Source organism: Lithobates pipiens, unplaced genomic scaffold (assembly GCF_037356315.1).
Source record: "Lithobates pipiens isolate NorthernLeopardFrog02 unplaced genomic scaffold, aLitPip1_a1.2 Scaffold_1, whole genome shotgun sequence".
Lineage (NCBI taxonomy): Eukaryota > Metazoa > Chordata > Amphibia > Anura > Ranidae > Lithobates > Lithobates pipiens.
In genome coordinates this window covers 217,344,722-217,371,010 of record NW_027507685.1, presented here as the reverse complement: position 1 = coordinate 217,371,010, position 26,289 = coordinate 217,344,722, and the positions used below count along the sequence as shown (strand labels likewise).

Here is a 26,289-nt window from a genome sequence, read left to right as displayed (position 1 = left end):
GGAACTTTTTCCCTGTGGGAAACTGAATGAGCTGCTTTGACCACACAATTGTGAGCTTCACAATACGCAATAGCATGAACCTAGCCTAATATGTGTTGCCAACTTTGCCAAGCATTTTAATCTGCTGCTATTAACTTTTATGGGTCTCCCAATGCATTAACCACTTCAGCTCTGGAAAGTTTTGCGATAAGACACTGTGTTATTTTAACTGACAATTGCGCGGACGTGCGACGCTGTACCCAAACAAAATGTTTCTCCTTTTTCTCCCACAAATAGAGCTTTCTTTTGGTGGTATTTGATCACATCTGATCAAATTATTCTTATTTATCGTGCTATAAACAAAAAAAGACCGACAATTTTGAGAAAAAAATATATTTTTTACTTTCTGCTATAAAACATACCCAATAAAAAATGTAAAAAATCGAATTTCTTCATCAGTTTAAGCCAATATGTGTTCTGCTACATATTTTTGGTAAAAAAAAATCCCAATAAACGTATATTTATTGATTTGCGCAAAAGTTATAGCATCTACAAACTGTGGGATTTTTTTCTTCTTTCATTTGTTTTTTTCACTAGCAATGGCGGCAATCAGCCACTTATAGTGGGACCGCAATATTGCAGTGGACAAGTCGGACATCTAACTGACACTTTTGACACTTTTTGGGGACCAGTGATCAATGCTAAAAAATATGCACTGTGCCCCGAGCCCACCCACTTGTGACATTAGCGAATCAACATTCGCTATTATCTTCCTGCTTCTCCTCCCAGCCAGTCAGGACAGGAAGTGGGTCTTAAGACCAAATTGAGCAGGATTCAAAGCCGGGAAGCCACCCGCAACCTAGCGGTGGGAGGGGGATTCGCTGCCCCCCCCCAAAAAAGATATGGAGCACCAGCCGCCACTGCTGGCGCAGAGTAGCCACCCTGCCGCATTATATCTGCATGGGGCGATCATGAAGAGGTTAAAACACAGAAAAAATGGATGGCATGTTTTTCAAAATGCACTGCATTGCCGCCAGGAGATAGTAACAGGTTCTATTTTTTTTTTTATTGTAGGGAATTTGTTTTTGTTTTTGAGTGTTGCAACACATGCATTGCAATGCAACAGTGTGAATGGGCCCAAAAGCAAGCTCTGCATTAGGGTTGCCACTTTTTCTTCAAGCCAAACCCGAACACTTTAGCAGTGCACTGCAAAATTATTATTATAATTTTTTTTAACATACACTATAGGATTGTAGCAGACCTAAGACACCTTTGGGTGTTCCAAAGAGAATGGTAATGTGGCATGCATAATGCCACCTCACTTTTCTATCAGGCCCTCTTCTGAGCCACATTCCTGTCCGAATATTGTGTCCGGGTTTCAGGCAGACTGAAACCCGGACATATGATTCAAAACCCGAACTGTCCAGGTGAATCCCAGACAGGGGGCAACCCTACTCTGCATTTATTCGGTCATCTCTACAATTATGTGACCTCTCTCCATTAAAAAAAAAAAAAAAAATACAATACTGTTATTAATTTAAAAATAACAACAATAGTCATAATAACAATATTTAAATAATTATAATATACCTTAGATTTTAAGCTGCTTTTCAGACAGGGACTGAGGTGAATGTTCAATACATAAGTGTAAAGCGCTGCGTAAATGGATTGGTTCTATATAAGTACAAGTAATGAATAAAGAAATCAAATATGATGATAATGATGATGTTGGACTGGATGCAGTTATCACTTCTGTCACTAGATGTCGCTCCTCCAGCAGCCTGTGCTCATCCACCTGTTCACAGAGCACTGCGCACAGCCCATCCAGCCTCCTCCATTGTTTGCATTCACCTGCTATGCATTGACACAGGATGGAGCTGCTCCATTCCCAGCCTGCCCATCACCACCCCCTGCACTCAGCAATCCCAGCCAAGACTACACCTCCCAGAAGGCTCTGCTCTGCCAGGGGAGGACCCAGCTCACTGCCTGTTCCTGAGCAAAGGTTGTTCATTAGGGAAGCAGGTTGATGTTGGGGATATCCAGGGTTACATGAGATCACATAGGAGGAGAGTAGGCTGACTACTAATCCACATTTTAGAGGAGGGCAGGGCTAATTGCATCTCTAATTAGACTTTTTTTTGGGCTATTGCAATTATCTGTCCTGCTGATAGGGATGTTTCTTTCCATGACTGTCCAGCTCAGCCAGTTTTTGGCAGTTAACCCTTTACTGTAGGTACTCTGTGTCTGTGATCAGGATGGGTTTTGTTCCTGGACATTTTACTATTAGTGCTCATTAACAAGTGCTGACCCTCTGAAAAATTATCTGTGGGGGATTGCTTTTCAGTGGGCATTTGATACTCGTGTATTGTATGCGACTGCTGGGCAGCTCCATGTTGCGTTTGGCAGGGGTGTGAGACGCTGTCTACTTTTTTTTGCCATGGCATATGAATGGTTGCATGCTCTGGCTCCGGCAGGAGGTTGGGGGGAGTAAAGACACAGCTGAAATACCTGGTTCTACCACCCCCTAGCCACACATGTGAACTAAGCCTTAGGAAATCCTGATTTTTATTTACATCTGTCCATTATTATTACCTTCCCACAGGCAGCAGGGCTAGGGAGCGAGCCTGCACGAGTACTCCCCCTTAGCAAGCAGCTTACTATGGGGGGAGGAACACAGGTGGGGGACCCCAAAAGAGGAGGATTGGGGCTGCTCTGTTTGAAACCATTTCACACAGCAGGTAAGTATAACATGTTTGTTATCCGCCCCCCCCCCTTTTTTTTTCTGACGGTTTACAGTCATTTTAAGGTAAAAAAAAACATCTGCTAGTGCGTACAGGAGCAGCAGCGGTAAGTAAAAAATACTTACCTGCGCCCGATCTCAATCCATTGCTGTGTCTGAGATCAGCGGTTCTCTCCCTCCTCACTGGACATGGAGGCAGCAGTGGGAGCCATTGGCTCCTGCTGCTGTCAATCACAGCCAGTGAGGAGGGGCAGGGATTAGCAGCTCTGTGTGTGTGCCCTTACGAGTGCCCACCTAGCAAGCGGCTTGCTAGGGGGGCACTCAGCAGGGGCGGGGGACCCCCCCAGAAGAGGAGGATCTGGGCTGCTCTGTGCAAAACCATTGCACAGAGCCGGTACGTATAACCTTATTAAAAAAAATCCTTTACAATAACTTTAAAGTAGCATTTTTTTTTTTTTTTTTTTTTTTTTTTTTTACTTTTTTTTTTTTCATTTTGGATACAGCAAGGGAGGGTTATAACCCGTCTTTTTTTTTTTTTTTTTTTTTGCCCTGTGTCCTTATTGGGGAAATCCCCCTTCACTTCCTGTCGCATAACCACAACAGGAAGTGAGAGGAAATCCCTGTAAAGTTAGGAAATTCTGGTTCTGACCAGAACTAGTGTCCCCATTGAAAAAAATAAACCTTCAATTCCTGTTCTGGCGTCAACCCAAAATTCTGGATTTTCCTTCAGTTGCTATGATACCGGTAAACAGGACTAATAGAATGAATGCAATAATCGCATTTAAAATCCAACAGGCTGGTTATACCCAAGTTGATCGATCAGCTTTGGTAGATTCAGCCTGCCCACACATGGTTCAAATCTCATAATTTGAACCATCTGTGGCTGGTTTAAGGCTGCTTTCACACCTACGCATTTTCACTGTGCTACAAAAACACATTCCCTTAACCCTACGTTAACTCTTATGCACTTTTTGGTGCATTTTTCATTTTGCAGAAACGCACCACGGTCCATTTAACATGGTTTCCTATAGATGTAGTTCATATGTGTGCATTTTGCGGTGCTGCGTTTTTTGGAAAGGGTCAGGGACTTTTTTTTTCCAGCTGCTGATTACGTTTTGCGTGTAATAGAGTTCAATAGAGCCACACCAGAAATGCAAGTGTTGCGTTTTTGATGCATTTTGCATTTTTATCACCTGTGTATGATAATCCACACCTTTCCCTATTCTCATCAATCCGCAAACTCAAACGCGGCCGCACAGATGTGAACTTAGACTTAAATCCAAGGGGACTCTTCACACCACTGCGCTGCATTTGGGGTGTCTTTAGGAATCCATTGACCCCCGTAGCAGATCGCACACCCAATGCGTTTAGAACGCGGAGCGGAAAACGCGTACAAAACGCAGGTTTCCAGCACTGTGTTCCAAATTTATTGGGTGTCCATAGATCACAAACATTTGCCTGCACAGGATCACATGGCACCGTACCCTAAGGTCATGTTCACATGGGTAGCTGGGGGAGGGGGGTTGATATGTAGTAAAAAAAAAAAAAAAAAAGACAGTTGATCCATGGTTTTTTCCCTACCCCACAACTGCCCACCTACCAGCAGGCATGGTGGACACTCAGGTCTGTTTACATTGTCATGGCTGCAATGCTTTGCGGCAATGTTATCTTGGCATGTTGAGTATGATGGGCATCACCGCCTGTCAAATGTGTCCATTAGGCCTCATGCACACAGGACATATTGCAGTCCTTCCTAGACGCCTTTCCTCCTGGCAGCTGCGTTTTGGTAAAAAAAACGTTTGACGCCTGTAAACGTATGTAACGCATTTAGACATGTCAAGCGTTTGGGCATTAAATATTGTACTGGCCAACAAAATTAATTATTCTGGCCACTGAAATAAATTGCTACTCAAATGCGAAATGTACCTAGTGTTAACGCATGTTTATAGGCATCAAGACTTTTTTTTTTTCTGGCAAAACGCCGCTGCTCTTTGATGCAATGGCAGTGTTTGGTTGTTTATATTTATTTTTTATTTCTGCCTCAACGCCTATGCATGCATGGACACATAAGCTAACATGCAGGGGTGTTTAGAGGCAAAAAAAAAAAAAAAAGACACCCCTTAAAGTAAATGGTACTGCACTTCATCCACATGTTAAATGCAGCTATTGCATTCGTTTACCCCTTTTAAAGGCTTAAGAATGGCAGGGGTGGGGCCTATGATCATGTGACCGCCGTTATTGGCTGTCACATGATCAGAAAGCTCGCAAACAAGAGCTTTCAGGTAGCCGCTGGGAACGCCCTTGGTACAGCACTATCAGCGCTATTGCATGCAAATATGCCCCCGCAAAGGCAGCAGATGGGGTGTACACATGCTGATGCTTTGCTTCATCGCTGCAGCAGAAATTATACTTCCTGCCACTTTTGATGGGTAGCGCACGCCAAACACGACCTATTCAAGTGAATGGTGCCGCTCTGCACCAAGGCGCCAAGGAGTTGAAGTAAAATCCTCTATTTCTATTGGCACAGAAGGTGGGACATATTGCCACTTAAATGCACGTAGCCGCTCTAAACTGCCTTTGAAAAGCCTCTTTTACATGGGCACTGTGGGAAGGGGTGGCAGTAAAATCAGGCCCTTAAGCCATAGTTTTACTGCATCCCAACCTCCCACCTAAAGCCTACAGTACAGTTGGAGGAGGCTGTTGACGTGCCCCAGCTGCGATAAATTGAATGCGGTATGTCGAGTTGACAGGTGGCACCACCTGTCTAAGGGCACATGTACGTGTGCTTTGATCCCTGAAGAGCGATCTTCAGAGAGCATTTGACAAGCGGTGAGAAGCCATTATATCACCTCCTGCTTTAACCCCTTGAACCCCACATTGCATGCAGTTGCGGGTGCTTACAGAGCGGCACTATTCACTTGAATAGGTCATGTTCGGCGTGCGCTACACCCCCCAAAAGTGGCAGGAGATATAATTTCTGCTGCACCGATGAAGCAAAGCGTCAGCATGTGTACACCCTATCTGCTGCCTTTGCAGCTAAAGGGGGAGCAGTTGGAGCATTTTAAAAACATGTCTCAAACACAAGATTTTTTCGCCCCTCATCTGCCAGTGTAATGAGCACAAACTCCGCCATTCAAGGCAATGGGGATGTACTTCAAATTGTTGGCTCATGTTTGCAGCACATTAGTCCTGTTGAAAACTGCTGTTCAAAAAAAGGGGGCGTTCAGGAAGCAGCACAATCCTGAATGCCTGACAGCAGCTGCTTAGCTGCACTCTGAAATGCGACCCAATGCGAATCGCTTTTCAGAGGATGGGCAAGTGCCAAAAAGTCATCTACCGCAGATGGCTTTTTGGAGGGGCAGTAGAGCCTGCCACCCATGTGAATGAGACTTAACACAGGCACTCTTATACTGAAAAGCATTCATTCTTTTATTATTATTATTATACAGGATTCATATAGCGCCAACAATGTGCTCAGATTGCAAATTAAAGGGAGACCGTACAGCTACAATACGGTTTAATACAAGAAGGATCAGAGGACCCTGCTCACAAGAGCTTACAATCTAAAAGGGAGAGGCAAGTGACACAAAAGGTAAAAAGTTCTATGTGTATAAATGAATGAAATAGTTATATTTACTGTATATAACGTATAATATATTAAATATAATAATAAAAATATAAAGTATTTTGAAATTAATGAAATATATTTATATAAAGAATATTAAATATAAATCTAATAATATATAGTATTTAGAAATTAATGAAATATTTTAATAAAAAATATATAAAGTATATTTACGTATATTATATTGGTATAAGCTGCAATATTTATATACATATGCATATATATACAGCATTTACAGGGACATGCAAGATCTGTATGTTGTATAACAAATGACAATGATCTCTGACATGTCACATTGACAGTGCTTGTTTTATTGAAAGCTTCCTGGGCCCACAGAGAGCACACACGGCACAGTCTGCTGGTCACAATGTGCAATTGTCTGGTTGCAGCACAGACCAAACTACGACTCCCACAATGCAGTGCGGCAGAGGCAGGGAGGTGAGGGGGGTGGCTGTGTATCTGTTCTGCCTGGAACAGCTGACAGCCTGTGTAAGGTGAATGGAAACCATTACCCTGGGGAAAGGGGCTGAATTCCTGCAGGTGATGGAGGGGGACGTTTCTCATCTGCACCTTGTCCTAGAGGGGGGCACACCATGATACTGCACACCTTATGATAACTGTAATGATGTTTTCACAGGAAAGATACCGGCTGCTATTGCTGATCCTTCCATGCTGCATCTCTCTGTAAGCTGGGTGCAAGGCGCTCGGAATGGACCTAGCAGGTGAGCATTCATTACAAACCTGCATATTAATGTTACCTTTAATTTGTAGTAAAGACCGGGGATGAAAGTCATTTGTAGTTGTATTGTATTCTAAAAATGCTATGCGATTGGATATTTGTCTATATTAGCTACAGGAACCTGTACTTATCTTATTTTCTCCTGAATATAATAGGATACGTAAGATAGAGATAGGCTCTGGACTATGGGACTATCTCTATATTAAATACAATATCCATCTCAGTTCCTATCTGGATAATAATATCTACTCTGGAGATCTCTGTGAAGCCAGATCAATAATATCTAGCCAGCAGATCACTGAGTATTAAATGTATGAAGCAGCACTGTCCTGATAATATCCAGTCAGCAGATATCTTTATTAGATATAGAAGCTTTCAGATATGGTCGTGAGAAAACTGTCCAGTTAGATATCAGAACCAGCACTGGATGATCCTGCCTTGGTATTGGTGGTTAGTTACGGGTTCCTCCATGTCCTGGCTGATCTGGCCTTGTTAATGATGGTTGCTAGAAGTTCTTCTGTGTTCTGACTAATCGGGTCTTGTTAATAATGGTTGGTTAGAAGTTCTTCCATGTTCTGGCTGATCCAGCTTTTTAATGATGATTATTTAGAAGTTTTTCAATTTTCTGACTGTTCCGGTCTTGTTAATGGTGGTTAGTTATACATTCTTCAATGTTCTGACTGATCCGGTCTTGTTGATGGTGGTTAGTTATACGTTCTTCAATGTTCTGACTGATCCGGTCTTGTTAATGGTGGTTAGTTATACGTTCTTCAATGTTCTGACTGTTCCAGTCTTGTTAATGGTGGTTAGTTATACGTTCTTGAATGTTCTGACTGATCCGGTTTTGTTAATGGTGGTTAGTTATACGTTCTTGAATGTTCTGACTGATCCGGTTTTGTTAATGGTGGTTAGTTATACGTTCTTCAATGTTCTGACTGTTCCGGTCTTGTTAATGGTGGTTAGTTATACGTTCTTCAATGTTCTGACTGATCCGGTCTTATTAATGGTGGTTAGTTAGACGTTCTTCCATGTACTGGCTGATCCAGACTTGTTAATTGTGGTTAGTTCTTCCATGTTCTGGCTGATCTGGCCTTTTAATGGTGATTAGTTAGAAGTTCTTACATGTTCTGACTGATCCGGATTAATAGAGCGGCTGGACCGTAGCTATTGGTAGTAGAAAATCCGCTGCCATCAGTGCCCCTTTATTGGTTTTATTGGGAAACATAATGATGGTGCCCAGTAGGAGGAATGGTTCTCTATCGTTGGTGTAATAGTGCCCCAAGGGCCAGATAAGGGCAAGCAAGGGGTCACACCTGGGCCCTGGGCCGCAGTTTGGAGACCACTGCTCTAGATGATTCAATCTTGTTAATGATGATTAGTTAGAAGTTCTGGGCTGTTTACCTACCAATCAGGAGGACTTGTAGTTCTAGTAATATTTGTGACATCCCAAAGATCTCTGAATGTTCGGTATCTCACAAATGTAACCTTAATCCTTAACTTGAAGCTGTGTGACAGGTAGACCGGCCAGTGTCACACACCAGCATCGTATTTCTTTAGATCAAATAAACAAAGACATGGCGTTAACTCTTTCACGAGGTTGATGTCACAACTGAAGAAGCCATACACCAGCAAACATACAGGTAAACACAAGCACTCTGATAGGAGTTGTGGACACACCGGAAAAAAAAATCATTTATTTGAAGTTGTCTCTGATGTTTGTACTGAGGATTTACCTTATGATTTTCTTAATCCCTTACAGTTTCTGTTTGAAGCTCAAGGCTTTCTGCACAAGGATTTATAGACAGTTTGAGACACTTTTTTTTAAGTCCTCTTTCCAAGCTGACGCACCTGAAAAGTTTGGACAACGTGACCTGGCCTTGCTCAACTACGAAACCAATTTGCTAAGCAGAATGTTTCTGTTCGACAGTGGGCGGTAAGATGACCGATGGAGACGTTTCATGGTATATTCGGGAACCATTTGATGGACAGCTGGTTCTGGACGTCTTTAAATGTCTTTATGATGGATACATGGTTCTTGTCCATGCTTGGGATTACCATGGAGTAAACTAGTATCCTACCTTAAGCAGCAGGCATGGATGGCCTTCCAAAACCTGAGCCTATGTTGTGGCAAAACCCTAAAGACCCAAATGAAAATGGGATGTGGCATGAGGTACAGAATTACGGGGTGTCCAACCCTTTGTGGACGGCCGTTTTTGACTACGAGGCCACAGCAGAAGAGGAATTGACATTGCGAAGGGGCGACCTGGTGGAGATCCTCTCCAAGGACTCCACAGTCTCTGGAGATGAGGGTTGGTGGACAGGAAAGGTTAGAGACAAAGTGGGCATATTTCCCAGTAACTATGTGGTCAGTAACCTTAAGTATACCACTTTGAGAAATGCCCCAAGAGACTTCCCACACCCACTTCAAATAAAGTTTGAAGAGCTGGAACTCGAGGAGATCATTGGTGTAGGGGGTTTCGGGAAGGTCTACAAGGGAATATGGAGAGAAGAGGAGGTGGCAGTTAAGGCGGTACGTCATGATCCTGATGAAGACATTAATGTCACAGCCGAAAATGTCAGGCAAGAGGCCAAGCTGTTTTGCATGCTACGACACCCCAACATTATAGCTTTGAAAGGAGTGTGCTTGTCACCCCCTCATCTATGCCTAGTTATGGAGTTTGCCCGAGGGGGACCATTACATCGGGCTCTGGCAGGAAAAAAGGTCCCAGCTCATGTATTGGTCAACTGGGCAGTGCAGATTGCTCGAGGCATGAAGTATCTCCACGATGAAGCAATTGTACCTATCATCCATAGAGACCTGAAGTCCAGCAACAGTGAGTATTCACTAAACTGTTTTTTGCTTTAGGTTGAATACTGCTACTCCCTGTGCTCAAAGACACCCAGTTTAACTATTCGTATTTAAATGGTTCAGGCTATAGGTCAGATCTTAAAGGGCAAGTTCATTTCATTAACAAAAAAAAATGATGTTTCAGAGTTATACATTTAGCATCTACTTCAGAGATTATCAACCAGGATTCAGTGAAACCCTAGGGTTCCTTCAGAGGTTGGTAGGGGTTCCTTGAGCTGTGGCTGATTGATGTCCTATCTTATGGGGCCTCCATGGTTTCAGGTCTAATGCAACTTGGCAGAACCAGTGTGATGACATCAGTGAATATTCAGCTGTCTGTGGCATTCTGACCACCACTGTGAGAATTGAATCATTCCTATTGACTACCAATGCAAGTGACCTTCTTTCTACTGACCCCGGTTGAATTAATTTTAAGCAGGCGTTCCCTGAGATGTGAATATTATTTCAAGGGTGCTCTTCTAAGACGGTACAGAAAGGCTGGTCTACTTCATCAATGTAGCAACTATCCCTTGGTATATCATTTTGTAATTTATGCTTACCTAGTACAGTGACCCAGGGCTTACTGCTACTGTAGATTTCGTTGAGGTTGGCGTTGCGGTAACGTTTGTTAAAAACTGCACTTTTATGTGCGTTACTGCAACACGCGGTAACAAACAACCTATGTGCTTCACCCCAATGCACGTATACAGTAACAACAAACACACCTGCACTACAACGCACAGATGTAAATGCTTTATGCGTAGTGATGCGTTATGTTGCATTGGGGCTGAGTTGGCAAACTATTCAGAGTAAATGGGCTGCTTTAAAACAATTTGCGTGAACATGGCAAGGATTAAAATAACCACTCTCAACCAGGGTTCCTTGAGCTGTGGCTGATTTGACCTTCTATTTCATGAAAATCGGAAGGCCTACTCCCAATGATCTTTTTAGCTGTCAGTAAGGGTGGTGTTCTGACTACAATGTAAGGGGGAGCATCTTCCCACTGACCCTGATAAATAGATTTTAGCAGGGGTTCCCAGATAGCTGAAAATGAATTTAAAAGTTCCTTTGGAATAGAAACGAATGAGAGAGGATGGATTAAAGCAAAGCATTAAAGAAGAGGGCAGGACGGGGTAAAATATCTACCTGACCAAACCTTCTGGTGCACTTGTTGGTACTGCTGTAAACTCAGTAATGTTGTTAGACCCTGGTACATTTTTAAGGAACATAGTCGACCTTTAGTATCATAAGGCTCAATTCAGAAACTTTAGCACACGGAAAGGGATCTTTATTTTTAGCCATGTGGCTGTTATTTTGCAAACCTCACTGAACTCTGCTAAAAATAACTGTTACGTTTTTGAAAATAAGTATCCTTATCTTGATGTGTATCCTTGCAAATTTAGTTCATAGTGTGATATCTGCTATTGCTAACCTCCTTCTGAACACACTAGTTGCCTGGATGTAGTACTGGTCCAATAGCTTCAATACCTTCTGGGTCACTAAGGTAGGAAATGGCATGCAGAAAGTGCTGTTAGAATGAAATTACTATCCTTGCCCACTTGCTTTCGGTCAGTGACTTCGAAAATCCTAAAGCCAATAGATAGGCATGATAGCCAAGCAACTGGCAATTTCAGAGGGAGAGGCCATTGCAGCCTCTTTTCCTTTTCTGTTTCCTTTCCTTTTTCCACCTGGGCAGGCCACAAACAGTTAGTAGCCCTTATGGCAAAGGCCAGAACTCACAGACTACTTGTCTTGGCCTGGGAAAGACTATACTGTTGCTGCAGCTTTTTCTTTTCTGGAACTGCGAGGGATGGAGTCGTGTGTTTATGTTTAAAAAAAAAAAAAAAAAAAAGTTTTTTATTTTCCATAAAGAGACAGAAAAAAAAGAACAGTTAAAGACATTAAGCAGTGGTCATATCATACTGTCTACATAAATGTATGTTTATCATATCTATCAACGTTTTCCTCAAGTAACAAGTGGGGAGATAGCATGGGCGGGGGGCACGGGGATTAGATGGAACATAGCAAGTTATAACATTTATTGTCATATCATAGAGAGTATCTTCACCTGTATTCTTATAGGCCTGCACAGTACTGTCAACATCACTGTCCTTAGCAAGTGTTGTGAATATAGAGCTATAGGTGATGAATTTAGTCTTCCTTGGTTGCCCATGTGGGGTTTGGTAGAGAGAAGATGCAGGAGGTATTTTTCCTGGGTAGTTTTAGTGGGGGGGGGGGGGGGTGCACCCCTGATCCAGTGGGGTGTAGAAGGGCTCGGGTGTTTCCATTGTTCCTTGACTTCAATATGTATGGCCTAGAGAATCTCTACAGTTATTGTTACAATTTATAAGATGGTGTTAAGAGTTCCCTTAACTCCAAACCCTAATCTATGGCCAGCTGTTCCTCTCGAACCCAAGGGTCCCATATCTTGGCAAACTTTTTGGGACAGTTGCGGCCCAGGTAGGTCAACTTGTATAGCGGGAGGGCCTTGTTGGTGACAGTTCTCCAGAAGTGTGTTGTTCGAGGAGTGGCTCCCTTCCAGTGTAGCAGAATTGTCTTTCTGGCATAGAATGCTGCATAGAATACAAACAGTTTCTTGGCTTGGGGAGCTTCTAGTGTGTGTACTATTCCAAACAACAATGGTATTCGGTCACATGGGACTTTCAGTTTGCTAACTAGGTTTATTGTGCTAACCACCCCTCTCCAGAAAGTCTGTATGTACCGACAGGACCAGACTACATGGAAGAAGGTACCTTCCTCTGATACATTTGGTGCAGAGCGAGCTACTGTTAGGGTATATTTTCGCCAGACGATGTTGGGAAAAATAAGCTCTATGGAGGAATTTCAGTTAAACAAATCTATCTCTGGTGGAAATCATCAGAGGGAGATATTGCTGGATGCCCTCCTCCCAATCATCATCAGCCAGTGAGGGTATATCCCCCTGCCAGACTGAAAATAACTGCCAGACTTTGGAGGTGTCTAAGCTCGCCAGAACCAAGTATAGTGTAGATAAGGTTTTGTTCTCCCCTTCCTCGCTCATCAACTGCTCAACCCCAGTGGTTCCCAACATCGGTGGCGTGGAAACCTGGGAGCACTATGCGTGGCGGAGTTGCGGGTACCTAAAGAATATGCGGTTAGAAAGTCCCTTTTGTTCCTTCAAGATGTCAAATGAGAGTAGACCATCTGGGGATGATATGTCTGCCAGCGTGGCAATTCCATGATGGGCCCATAGTACCGGGTCTGGATTAGTTTGGAAGTGTGACTGTCGGGGGTTCCCCCCATAACGGAGTGCGAGGGGACCAACTGTCAGACTTCAGGGCCTTGTCTCTAACAATTTCCCAAACTTTTAGGGTGGTCTTCATCGAGGGGGTGATGTTAGGGTTAGATTTAGGCCCCCGGTGAATTAAATTTCTCAATTCTGAATATGAGCCGAGCAAAGCTGCCTCCAGTGTTGAGGCAGGGTTTGCCGGCTCCTCTGACAGCCACCAACGAAATGTGACCAGCACAGCGGCCCAGTAATATTTGAAGAAGCATGGTAAGGTGAGGCCCCCTAGCGAGAGAGGGAGCTGAAGGGTGGATTTAGCTATTCTAGGGATGCTACCATTCCAAATGAATGCAGTAATCAGGGTGTCTAGTTTTTAAAAAAATGCGTTTGGCATATACACCGGTGTTTGTCTAAAGATATGTAAGAATTTAGGCAGTATGGACATCTTGACCAGGTTGACTCTTCCCACGGGGGTCAGGGGCAGTGTTTTCCAGGCAGCGCATCTCTGAGTCAGGAGGGACATCACCGGAGTTAGATTAAGGGGGATAAACTGTGTCAAGTCCCTGTGTATCTCCACTCCTAAGTATCTGAATTGTGACACCTTCTTCGGGGGGATGTGGGGGTGGCGGGTGTCTGTAGGTATCGAGGCCTCCCCTGGGTGTAATGCAAAAATCACTGACTTACTCCAGTTAATGCAGAAGCCAGAGTATTCGCCAAAGGTATTAATGAGTGTCAGGGTTGTTTCTCAGATAAAGCAGGGTGTCGTCCGCGTATAGGGATATGTTTTCTTGGACCGATCCTACCTTGATGCCGCTAACTGAGGGAGATGACCGCAAAAGATTGCCATTGGCTCTATGGCCAGGGCAAAAAGGGCAGGGGATAGCGGGCACCCTTGTCTAGTGCCCCTATGCAGAGAGAAAGGTGGTAATATTGTCATGCCCTGCGGTGACTTATAAAGGGCCTGTATCCAGGATATAAATTTGGGACTGAATCCAAATCGACACAGGACCCCCCACAGATAATTCCATTCCACCGAATTGAATGCTTTTTCAGCATCTAGGGAGGCCACTGCTTCAAACTCAATAAGGTAACCCTTGGCACCCATGACTGTTTATAAAGCCTGCGAAGGTTTATATCTGTCCCCTTGCCTGGCACGAATCCTGTTTGGTCTTCATGAATTAAAGTAAGAATGACCTTGTTAAGTCTTCTGGCTAGAATCTTGGTAAGGATTTTGGCGTCTGCATTAAGGAGGGAGATGGGGTGGTAGGAGGTGCAGAGTTTGGGGTCTTAACCCAGTTTTGGAATAACTACAATGATTGCTTGCGCTATAGAGACCGGGAGAGTGGTGTCTTCCAGAGTCCCTACTATCATCTCATGTAATTTGGGTGATAGCTGCTCCCCATATTGCCTATAAAACTCGGGGGGGGGGGGGGGGGGAAGACCGTCAACACCCAGAGTTTTCCCTGCCTGAAGTTCGCTCATGGCTTGCTGTACCTCTTCTATAGTGATGGTCCTATCCAGGTGGTTTTGGGCCTCCTCACTAAGAACAGGGAAGGGGAGTCATCCCAGGAAGGAGTCCAGCTCCTCGGAATAGTTCACCCTAGAGGAATAGAGGGAACCATAATATGATGCGAAGCATGCATTGATGGCCACCGGATCAGTTACCAGTGTCCCATCTGGAGTTTTGATAAGTGCAATAGTGGTAGTTGGTTGTTCCTTCGCTAGCCACGCCAACAAGTGTCCTGTCTTCTCCCTCTGCTCAAAGATGCGCTGTGTCTGTGTTGGCTGTTGTTTTTTTGCTCCCGCCACCCGTAATAGTGTCACTTCCCAGTAGGCAGCTTGCATATCTAACAGGGTAATTGGGTTTTGGGTCTGGACATATTGAGATTCAAGACCCTGGGCCCTAGCCTCAGCTTCCTCAGGGGACATATTGGCGTTGTGCCTTGCATGGGAGATTGTCGTTTGGTAGCAGCCCCGTATATACGCCTTAAAGGCGTCCCACCTAGTGTGCAGTGTCGAATTTGCATTGGCTATCCAGAACTCAGTAATTGAGCTATCTCCGCTACTATAGTTTCCTCGGAGATCAAATAGCGGGACAATCTCCATATTCTCTCTGAGGGGGGGTGTTTGAGTTTGTAGGCAAAGGAGCATGGGGGCATGATCCGATATGCCCCTAGGAAGTATATTTACCTCTCTTACACGTGAAAGCAACCTCCCACTAGCATACACCAAATCTATTCTGGACATTGTGCGGTAGGAGGCCGACTGACAGGTGAAGGCCCTGTCAGTTGGAAATCGCCATCTCCAGACATCCGTCAAACCAGACGGAGTCGTTTTATTCCCATGGACAGCACTGGCCCTTCATATTTGCGTACAGATGCAGTCCAATGCTATGAACTATGCCAGCTCTGAAATAAAATGTTAAGCAGAACCCAGAGGTCAATTTCTGAGATTGTTTACTGACGTTGGTGTGACTTTAGACTTTTTTTTTTGCCTTTTACACGATTGTGTTCGGAGTTTATTATAGCATGGAATGTGTACAATGTTGGTTTCATTGTAATAAAACACACTACTGTATATTTTTTTATTACCAATAGATATAGATGTCAAGTTGGCCCTCTTGGAGTGACATTCTCAGAATTCCAGGTTGTTGAATGTGAAATCCAGGCCGACGATGAATATTAATGTCTTAATGCAGTTTGTTAATCCTTTGAGAATAAGTAAATGTATTTTACATACAATTATCAAAACTATCTTATGCCCCCTTCCTGTCATTCCTCTGTGCAGCAGCACTCAGACTGGGAGAGGGAGGGGCAGGTCTAAGAGCCAGTCAGACTGAGCAGCATGCACATATGCTGATTGGGAACATGCTGACAGGAAGAGAGATCTGAGTGAGCAAAGCTGATGACTCTCTAGCTTGTTGTAGCTTCTTCATAGTCCAATCAGCAGGCTGCAGAAGGGGAGCTGGCACCCCTGTATTCTTTAAAGCGGGACTAGACCTTTCAATCCTTTACTACCAAGGAAGCTGCCATCTTGGCTTCTGTTTGATCTACAGTTGCCATAGTACTGCACGTGATCATTTATGACACCAGCCATTTGATGGCTTGATAGTTCAGTTGAGAGCACAAGCAACTATGACAGTTATTATTCAGTGTGTCCTAAACAGTGGTGGCTGGTGGTGTGTTTTTTTTTTTTTTTTGGGGGGGAGGTTGGGCGACAAACAACCAACCCCCACCACAGTCAGCTGGCAACCCCCCCACGATGTCGGCTGGGTGGCACGCATCGCCCCATCCGCCACCCCCTCCCCCCCACGGGCAGGCGGTCATGCAGCCCCGAACTTGCCCTAGGTTGCGGCCAGGCAGCGCTCCTGCGGGCAGTGGCTTCTATCACATCTCCTGCTCCTCCTCTGCATTATGGAGGCTTCCGCTGTGCGTCTCCTCCCTCTTCCACCTAGGTGTTCTATAGGATCGCCTGTACTTTCAGCCAAACGGGTGACAGGTCTCAGGACCTGCTTTCTGATTGGGTGGGAGGAGGATCAGTGTGACAATACTGAATATTCATTCATTATTGTCACACAACTGGGTAGGCTCAGGGAACAGTGCTCTGCGCCCTGAGCCCACCCTTTTTTGAAGCCTATTAGACCCTCTGGCTCTAATCCATGTGTTTAAAAAAAGAAAAAAAAAACCTCATTGGAATCCATGTGTCTTGCGCCACGCATGTAGATTGGGGGCCGGACGCATGGATAGGGAAGTTGCGCCCGTGTGCCCCTAATGGATGGGCCGCCACTGGTCCCAAATAGAACTGTTTTGGAAAGCGGTTAAATTGATGGGTTTAGTTTTAAGTTCGAAGGTCTCATTCACCAGGGATTTTTGTGCCAGTGTTTTCTCAGGTGGATGCGGATAACTGCGGAAACTCAGCTTGTACAGAGCAATGACAGGCTGACATTGCTGACCTCTTCTTTAGAAAATGATAGTTGCCTGGCTGTAATCTGCCACATTCTTGTCTTTAACACATTCTGAGTCACTGCACTGGAACAAGTGTAGCACTAGCCCCCGAAGGACCTGCTGGTTATTTTTGGGCTTACCGTTACCTTTCGTTCTCCTTGTTTCACGTCTAGGGGATGTCCCATGGTAAATGGCCCAGTAACTTGTGACTGACAATAGATCCACTTGAATGGATTTTATTTGCAAAACTTAAACCATTGAACAGTCTTTCAACTTGGGATCAGAGGGTTGGAAAGGAAGTTCAGGTACTCTCAACGTCAAAGTCCAAAAACGTTAAAGAACTTGCTTACTTTGACTGCATCCAGAAAATAGCCATTTGCAGCTGGATGATCACTCAGGTTGGACAGTCCCTCTCTCACAAGGCCTAGCAGCCAACAAGGTGATTACTCAAGAACAAAGTCTTTGTCACAGACGTTGTTGCAGAATACGTAGGGAAACTAAGCTTTAGAACACTTGTAGGATACCTGGATCTTTCAGCCTGCTTGGCTATATCCACAAGACCGGATTCTCTTGGTTACTTCTGCCCTTCCAGGCTCTTGTTAAAGAGGAAGTAAACCCTGATGGGTTTACTTCCTCTTTGATTCCCTGCAAAGGTAAAGCATAATGGACTACTATGCATCGCATAGTAGTCCATTATGTGTCACTTACCTGACACAGGAGCCAGCGAAGTCACCGCCGTAGACAGCGGTGCCTGTCTTTTGGCAAATATCTCCTAAACAGTGTAGGTTTAGGAGAAATTTCTTGGACCTACAGGTAAGCCTTAATCTAGGCTTACCTGTAGGTCAAAGTGGTTTGTAAGGGTTTACAACCACTTTAAGAAAACCAACCCGTACGTGGTGTTCTTCTAAAGAGTCCTCCCCTGGAATGCTTGAAGTACACTGGGTCTCTCCTGATCTGGAGACGGCACCCAACCACCTCGGCATCCTCCTTTAGTTTGCTTGCCTTGCTTACACTGTTATCCAAGCTGTTCACTCACTACATTACATTGTAGCAAAGTATAATTTCTTCAGTGTTGTCACATGAAAAGATATAATAAAATATTTACAAAAATGTGCGGGGTGTACTCACTTTTATGAGATACTGTATACATCTGGCGCACAGTAAAATTGCTATAGGGCAGTCAGCAAGTGGTTAAACAAGCACCTCAAACGTCTGCTTTTGATGCCAGTGTGAGCACCACCTAAATGTAATTTCATATTCTCACTGCGCACATTCCTGTTTTAGGCTCAGAAGTAGCAGGTGCTGCAGAAACAACCAACTGGGAACTGGAGGCATCACAGGTCAATGTACATTTTCACCAGTACACTATGGATCAATCGGTACCAGGGGTCAAGTCCTGGGGAAAAAAGTGTGGGAACTCCCGCCCAAGATCCACTCGCACACCAAAAAAAAAAAACATAATACGCTCATATGCACGAATGCTTCAAAAGTGGTATTTTTCATCCAATTTTCGTATTGTGTGTATGAAGCTTAACTGTTAGTACATAAAAAAAAAAAAAAAAAAAAAAAAAAAACAATCCTCAATAAACATAAATACGGTAATTCTCTGAATAATCAGCATTCATTCAATTGTGCTTCCATGCAAACGTGAACATCATGTTCTGATCTTTATTGGGGAATTTTATTTTGTATATAGAGTGTTTATGTGGTGAGTTTACACGCTTCATTGAACAGAGTTTGGATAACACAGGGTTAAAGGGAAAGGTCATAAATTAACTGCACATTATCTGGACAGAATGCTTGGGGAGATAGTGATGTGATCCTGCTTAGATGTATGTTAGCTTGGGGGGCTGCAAACTCTGCAGGGCTCTAACACACACTCGCTGCAATTCCAACCCTTCACATATTTCCACATAAACTTCCCTCCTGGCATTAAACTTTGCCAGGTATTTTGCTCAGCTTACCACCCTAAACTGATGTTCCTCCCTCAGCTTACCTCTCTCCCTGCATGTCCTGTGAACAGAATAGCTGTGCTCCTCCTCTGGGTTCTCTCATCATATGGCACTGAAGATAGAGGAGGGGGGATTCAGCAGGACATACAGAGCAAGTATGCAGGAGATAGGGGGGAGACGAGGAGACAGAAAATCAGGAGGGGCCGGCGGGGAGGAGCGCATCACGAGAGGTCTGACTAAATACAATCTCTTAGCAGCAGGGACCTGATCTACGTGTCAGCTAGCTGTGATTGACAGGTAGATCAAAGCGGAAGCTGTCATGGGGCCCCCTACTGGCAATGCCTGAATGGTCAGGTGTGCGGCACTTACTATTGCGAGCTGTGTTGGCGGCTGCTGGTGTAGCACCTGCCACACAGCTCAGATACTTCAACGTCTTGCAGGACACGACTGCTAATGGGAACTGAGTTCCTGTTGTGGAAAAAGTACAGAAACTCCGTTCCCATGCTTTCCCGCAGGACTTGAGCCCTGATCGGTACTGTTGGAAATTGGTCTGGGCAGGAAGGTGTATAAGTGTGCTGTATTGAAGTGGTTAAAAGGCCCATTGACACCGGTGAATGTATATTACGTGCCCCCTGGTGTATGTTGTTTAGGGGTGGTGTGATATGTTGTAACTTTTTTTTTTTTTTTTTTTTACTTTTATTGAAATGTAAAACATTACCATTCATTCAACTTTATTCATTGTGCTCTGTTGCGTAAAAATGCATACATTTTTATGCCCTATTCAAAGCAAGGGTTTTTTGCATTTGTTTCTGCATTGGACATTGTTCTGAACCTGTTTACGTCTACTTTAACCAGTTGCCGACCGCCGCACGCCGATGTACGTCGGTACAATGGCACGGGCAGGCATAAGGACATACATGTACGTCCCTTGCCTCCCGCGGGTCGGGGGCCCGATCGGGCCCCCGCCCGGTGCCTGCGGCGGTCGGAATTCGTACGGGAGCGATCCCGGACGAGGGGACGGCCATTCATTCATGGCCACCCCCTCGCGATCGCTCCCGACGAATAGAAATCCCCGGTGACATCACTTCCTCTCCTGTAATGTAAACACAGGAGAGGAAGTGATGTATTCTCTCCTCCGTGTCGGTATTTTTCGTTCCGACACGGAGGAGAACGGATCAGTAAGTTGCACCAACACTCACACACACAGTAGAACATGCCAGGCACACTCACACCCCCCCTTTACCCCCCGATCACCCCCCCAATTACCCCTGCCCCCCAGTCACAGTGACACCAATGTCATTTTTTTTTTTTTTTTTTTTTTTTTTTTGCATTGGTGTCATTTGTGACTGTAATAACTGTTAGGGCAGTTAGAGTTAGCCCCCTTTAGTTCTAATGTACCCCCCTAACCCCCCCAATAAAGGTTTAACCCCGTGATCACCCCCCGTCGCCAGTGTCACTAAAGGCCCGTACACACGGTCGGACTTTTTGACAACAAACATGCAAATTAGCTGTTTTGGAGCAACATCCGACTGTGTGTACGCTCCATCGGACAAACTTTTTCTGTTTTCATCGGACTTTTGTTGGCTGTGCGAACGGACAAACTTTCTGGCAACAAAAGTCCGATGGAGCAAAGTCCTACCGTGTGTACGCAAAAGCATCGGACTTTTGTACAAGGTACAAACACGCATGCTCAGAACCATTGCAAACGATCAGACTACAATACAGAAGTTGACCAAAGGTGGCGCTGGAGTCATTGAACGTCCTCTTTTGAAGCGGCGTCAGTACGTTGTGACGTCATTACGTTCGTGTTTGTTGTCAAAAAGTCCGACCGTGTGTATGCAATACAAACTTGTGGACAACACACTTTGTACAAAAGTCCACGGAAAAGTTTGTACAAGTCCGACCGTGTGTATGGGGCTTTAGGCTGGGTTCACATTGCAGCGGTTTATGAGAACGAATGTGATTCGCACCGCACTGCAGTGCAAATCACATCCGATCTCTGTGCGATTCGAGTTCAGCCATTCGCCGCACCCGCCGCACCCGCCACACCCGCCGCACCCGCCGCAAATTCGCACGGGACCCTTTTTTTGGCCCGCAGCAGAATCGGATCGCATGGGTGTTCACACCATGCGATCCGAGTTTGCAGATCGCACTGCGATATGCGAACTGATCTGGGGGTGTCAGTAACATTTCACTGACACTCCCAGCAGTTCGCATAGGGCAGTGTGAACTGCCGCCGGGAGGCATGCGATGCGGGAACCCGCCGCGCATTCGTGGCGTTCCCGCATCGCTCCAGTGTGAACCCAGCCTAATAAGCGATCGTTTTTCTGATCGCTGTATTAGTGTCACAGGTGACGCTAGTTAGGCAGGTAGGTATTTAGGTTCGCTGCAGCTTTTTATAGCGCCAGGGACCCCCATATACTACCGCATAAAGCCCCCTGATTGCCCCCTAGTTAACCCTTTCACCAGTGATCACCATATAACTGTTACAGGTGACGCTGGTTGGTTAGTTATTTTTTTATAGTTTCAGGGCACCCGCCATTTATTACCTAGTCTCACTAGTGTACCCCTAAATTTAGGGGTGTCTACTTTCCAAAATGGGGTCATTTGGGGGGGGTTTGTGCCATCTTGGCATTTTATGGCCTTCAAAACTGTAACGCCCTTAGAAAGCCTGAAGGCGGTGCTTGGTTTTCGGGGCCCCGTACGCGGCTAGGCTCCCAAAAAGTCCCACATATGTGGTATCCCCATACTCAGGAGAAGCAGCAGAATTTATTTTGGGGTGTCATTTCACATATGCCCATGGCATGCGTGAGCAATATATCATTTAGTGACAACTTTGTGAAAAAAAAAAAAAAAAAAAAAAAGTTTGTAATTTTCCCGCAACTTGTGGCAAAATATAAAATATTCCATGGACTCAACATGCCTCTCAGCAAATAGCTTGGGGTGTCTACTTTCTAAAATGGGGTCATTTGTGGGGGTTTTGTGCCATCTTGGCATTTTATGGCCTTCAAAACTGTAATAGGTAGTGAGGAGTGAAATCAAAAAATTACGCCCTTAGAAAGCCTGAAGGCGGTGCTTGGTTTTCGGGGCCCCGTACGCGGCTAGGCTCCCAAAAAGTCCCACATATGTGGTATCCCCGTACTCAGGAGAAGCAGCAGAATTTATTTTGGGGTGTCATTTCACATATGCCCATGGCATGCATGAGCAATATATCATTTAGTGACAACTTTGTTAAAAAAAAAAAAAAAAAAAAAAGTTTGTAATTTTCCCGCAACTTGTGGCAAAATATAAAATATTCCATGAACTCAACATGCCTCTCAGCAAATAGCTTGGGGTGTCTACTTTCTAAAATGGGGTCATTTGTGGGGGTTTTGTGCCATCTTGGCATTTTATGGCCTTCAAAACTGTAATAGGTAGTGAGAAGTGAACTCAAAAATTTACGCCCTTAGAAAGCCTGAAGGCGGTGCTTGGTTTTCGGGGCCCCGTACGCGGCTAGGCTCCCAAAAAGTCCCACATATGTGGTATCCCCATACTCAGGAGAAGCAGCAGAATTTATTTTGGGGTGTCATTTCACATACGCCCATAGCATGTGTGAGCAATATATCATTTAGTGACAACTTTGTGTAAAAAAAAAAAAAAATTTTTTTTTTTGTCATTATTCAATCGCTTGAGGCAAAAAAATAAAATATTCAATGGGCTCAACATGCCTCTTATCAATTTCCTTAGGGGGTCTACTTTCCAAAATGGGGTCATTTGGGGGGGTTTTGTACTGCCCTGCCATTTTAGCACCTCAAGAAATGAGATAGGCAGTCGTAAACTAAAAGCTGCGTAAATTCCAGAAAACGTACCTTAGTTTGTAGATGTGACAACTTTTGCGCAAACCAATAAATATACAATTATTGACTTTTTTTTTACCAAAGACATGTGGCTGAATACATTTTGGCCTAAATGTATGACTAAAATTGAGTTTATTGGATTTTTCTAATAACAAAAAGTAGAAAATATCATTTTTTTTCAAAATTTGCGGTCTTTTTACGTTTATATCGCAAAAAATAAAAATCGCAGAGGCAATCAAATACCATCAAAAGAAAGCTCTATTTGTGGGAAGAAAAGGACGCAAATTTTGTTTGGGTACAACATTGCATGACCGCGCAATTACCAGTTAAAGCAGCGCAGTGCCAAAGTGTAAAAAGACCTCTGGTCATTTACCAGCAAAATGGTCCGGTCTGAAAGTGGTTAAAGCGGTAGTAAACCCGCATTTTTTTTTTTTTTTTTTTTTTTAAACCTGCAAAGCAAAAGGCATAATGAGCTAGTATGCACCGCATACTAGCTCATTATGAAATACTTACCTTAGAACGAGGCCCCGACATCTCGCCCGATCCACGCCGAGGAAGCCGACATGCTCCCTCGGCGTCTCTTCCGGGTATCGCGGCTCCGGCGCTGTGAGTGGCCGGAGCCGCGATATCGTCACTCCCGCGCATGCGCGGGAGATTTAAATCCGGCCGGACGAGCGCTGCCGGATTTTCGCGGAGAGAACCCCCTTGTGCGCATGCGCCGCTGCAGTCAGCGGCGCATACCGAGGGGAATATCTCCTAAACCGTACAGGTTTAGGAGATATTTTTTTTACCTACAGGTAAGCCTTATTATAGGCTTTCCTGTAGGTAAAAGTTAAAAAAGTGGGTTTACTTCCACTTTAAGCTGAGCAAGCCACCCCACCGATACTATCGTCAGACCCAACATAAGTACCTGAAATAACATGATTCCACCCCCAGAATGTCGCCATGACAGGGTTTGGTTGTGGGAGAGTTTAATGTGTTATTCTGAGATCCTCAATGACAGCTGAGCCTCTCACACCTATCATTCCCACATCATCTCCTTGCTGTGCTGCCATGGAAACAGTTAAACCGTAGAGGCCTACAATGCTACACAAAGCCTAAACATAATACTCCCAAAATACCCGTCCAAGTCATACAGTCCACATATATAGTGTGTCTGGAGTTCCACTTTAGGAACAGCGTACTTTCTATAATGTATCAGCATACTAACAGATCATAGCATAACCTGCTTCTGATTGGTGTGTGTGTGTGTTATACTATAGTGCAGGGGTCTCAAACTGGCGGGCCTCCAGCTGTTGCGAAACTACAAGTCCCATGAGGCATTGCGAGGCTGACAGTTACAAGCATGACTCGGTCAGGGAATGATGGGCATGATGGGAAGTTCCGCAACAGCCAGAGGGCCGCTGTTTCTTCACATATGGCGACCCATCACATTTGGCTACCTGCTGGACAGCACATGCGTGACGCCGCCATACGCGTTCCACCCCTGAGTCCCGGGTTCAAGCCCCACCATCCAAGTGGACATAGACTTAGATTATATTAATGCAGGGCGAAGCAAGGCCATGCCAGAAGCGTGGTAAGTGGCCCTGTGCTGGAACACATATGGCGGCATCGCGCATGCGCACTCCAGCGGGTAGCAAATTATGAAGGGTATGAATGTGACGTGACACTGCCAGTTTGAGACCCCTGCTATAGTGGCTTGTTTATACATGCATTGCCCTCTGAGGAGCAACTTGCAGTGGATCATTTTTCAAAAGGTGTTTCGACAGGTGGTGAGGAGGCGTTATGTCACCATTCAGTTGAATGTTTTGCATTTAGGCGCTACTGCTTGCCAAACATGACAGGGGGATAATTTTTACTGCTATGCGTTGTACACCATCATCCACTACCTCTAGAGCTTTAAAAGGATGGTTCACCTTTACAAAAAAAACTGTAGTTTAAAACAAACTGTGTAGCTCTGACTAAAGATTAATAATACCCTTGCTATAGGTGTAGGCTATTTAATTTTACATACCTCCCGAAGCCTGACCCAGAACGTTGCTAAGTACTACAAAATCACACCGCTTTGAGCAAAAAAAGCCAAATGATGAGATGGACTGTGGTACACCTAGGTGCTCTGGCTCAGGATGTCCTTCCCACATCCAGAAGCAAATCACAAATGTACATAGAAGAGTTGCGTGTTCTTGTTATCATGGTCATACGACAACAATAAAAGACTGAATTTCCAGTGGTGCTCTACTAGGTACATTTGTTGCTAAGTACTCCCAGGACGTTGCTAAGTGAGGCCTAGTCATCATTGCTCACCTCCACTATCACACACTCTTTCTCTGATTCAAACCCCCTCACATGCTCTTTCACTCCCCTGATGCGGTAGCACTCAGAACAGCATTTTAGAGCTTACTCCTGTGATGGTGAAGGTGAGCAGTGACGACTAGGCCTCACTTAGCAACGTCCTGGGAGCATTCCAACCAGGCTTCATAATGTATGTAAATGACCTACACCTATTGCAAGGGCTTTATTTAACTTTAGTCATAGTTGCGCGGTTTGTTTTTATCTACAGATGCCCCTTATCTGCACAGACAGTTTGATGGTAAAGGTGAACTATCCCTTTAACCACTTATCACCCGGCCTATAGCAAAATGACGGCCGGGCGGTGGTTCAGTTAGCATCATATGACGTCCCTTCAGGATAACAGCCGCCGCGTGCCGATCGGTGGTTCACCCGTGCCAATCACGGCTGATCACGATGTAAACAGGTGTAGCGGCCACAACCTTTGCTGTGCAGCCTTGATTTGTTGGGCCTAACAGTTACCTTCTCTCGACCTGCTCTTCCACGTCTAGGGGTTTCCAGGGTTGATACCCAACGACTTGAACACTGACACAGATGAAGTCCTCTTTAAAAGGTTTTATTTTGCAGTAAGAACTTTCAAATAACACAGTCTCTTAGGGAACAGAGGACACAGGTGAAGAACTCGGGCACTTTGAACTGCAGGTCTAGCAAAGTCTCTAATTCCACCCAGAGAGTAGCCACTCGCAGCTGGGTACTTCAAGGCTGAACAGATCTCCTGCCAGAGATCGTGGCAGTCAGCACGCCGACTCAAAACTTGAAACAGTCCTGTGAACGTGGACAAGTTGTAACTAAAGGCAACAGGAACCTTTTCCTCAGCACCTGGAATGTTTCCCGTCTCCTCAAGTGTAAATGAAAAGGCGTGAATTCGTCAATGTCCTTCCCAACTCAGTAACCAGGCACTTCTCAGGATGCCACTTGCCGGCCCTCCTCCGAAGAGTCCTCCCCCCGGTCACTTCCACGAACTGTGGTGCCTCTCCAAGCCGAGAGCACACCTGGACACCTTGAATCCTCC

The 26,289-nt window shown here is 44.8% G+C and overlaps 1 protein-coding gene across 3 annotated transcripts in view; it reads left to right on the top strand.

The window, feature by feature from the left end:
• Positions 1-6,170: 6,170 nt before the first annotated feature.
• The window catches only part of MAP3K10 (mitogen-activated protein kinase kinase kinase 10), a 107,886-nt gene continuing 87,767 nt past the window's right edge, over positions 6,171-26,289 (top strand). The window contains exons 1-3 of one of the 3 annotated variants that reach the window (XM_077482664.1): positions 6,171-6,311; positions 6,982-7,066; positions 8,843-9,917. In XM_077482664.1, coding sequence (XP_077338790.1) covers positions 9,176-9,917 — 742 coding nt within the window. In that variant the 5' untranslated portion in view covers positions 6,171-6,311; positions 6,982-7,066; positions 8,843-9,175. Of the gene's footprint in view, positions 6,312-6,771; positions 6,885-6,981; positions 7,067-8,604; positions 8,724-8,842; positions 9,918-26,289 lie in introns of those variants that run through there. The other 2 variants (XM_077482653.1, XM_077482672.1) reach the window with 2 other exon arrangements.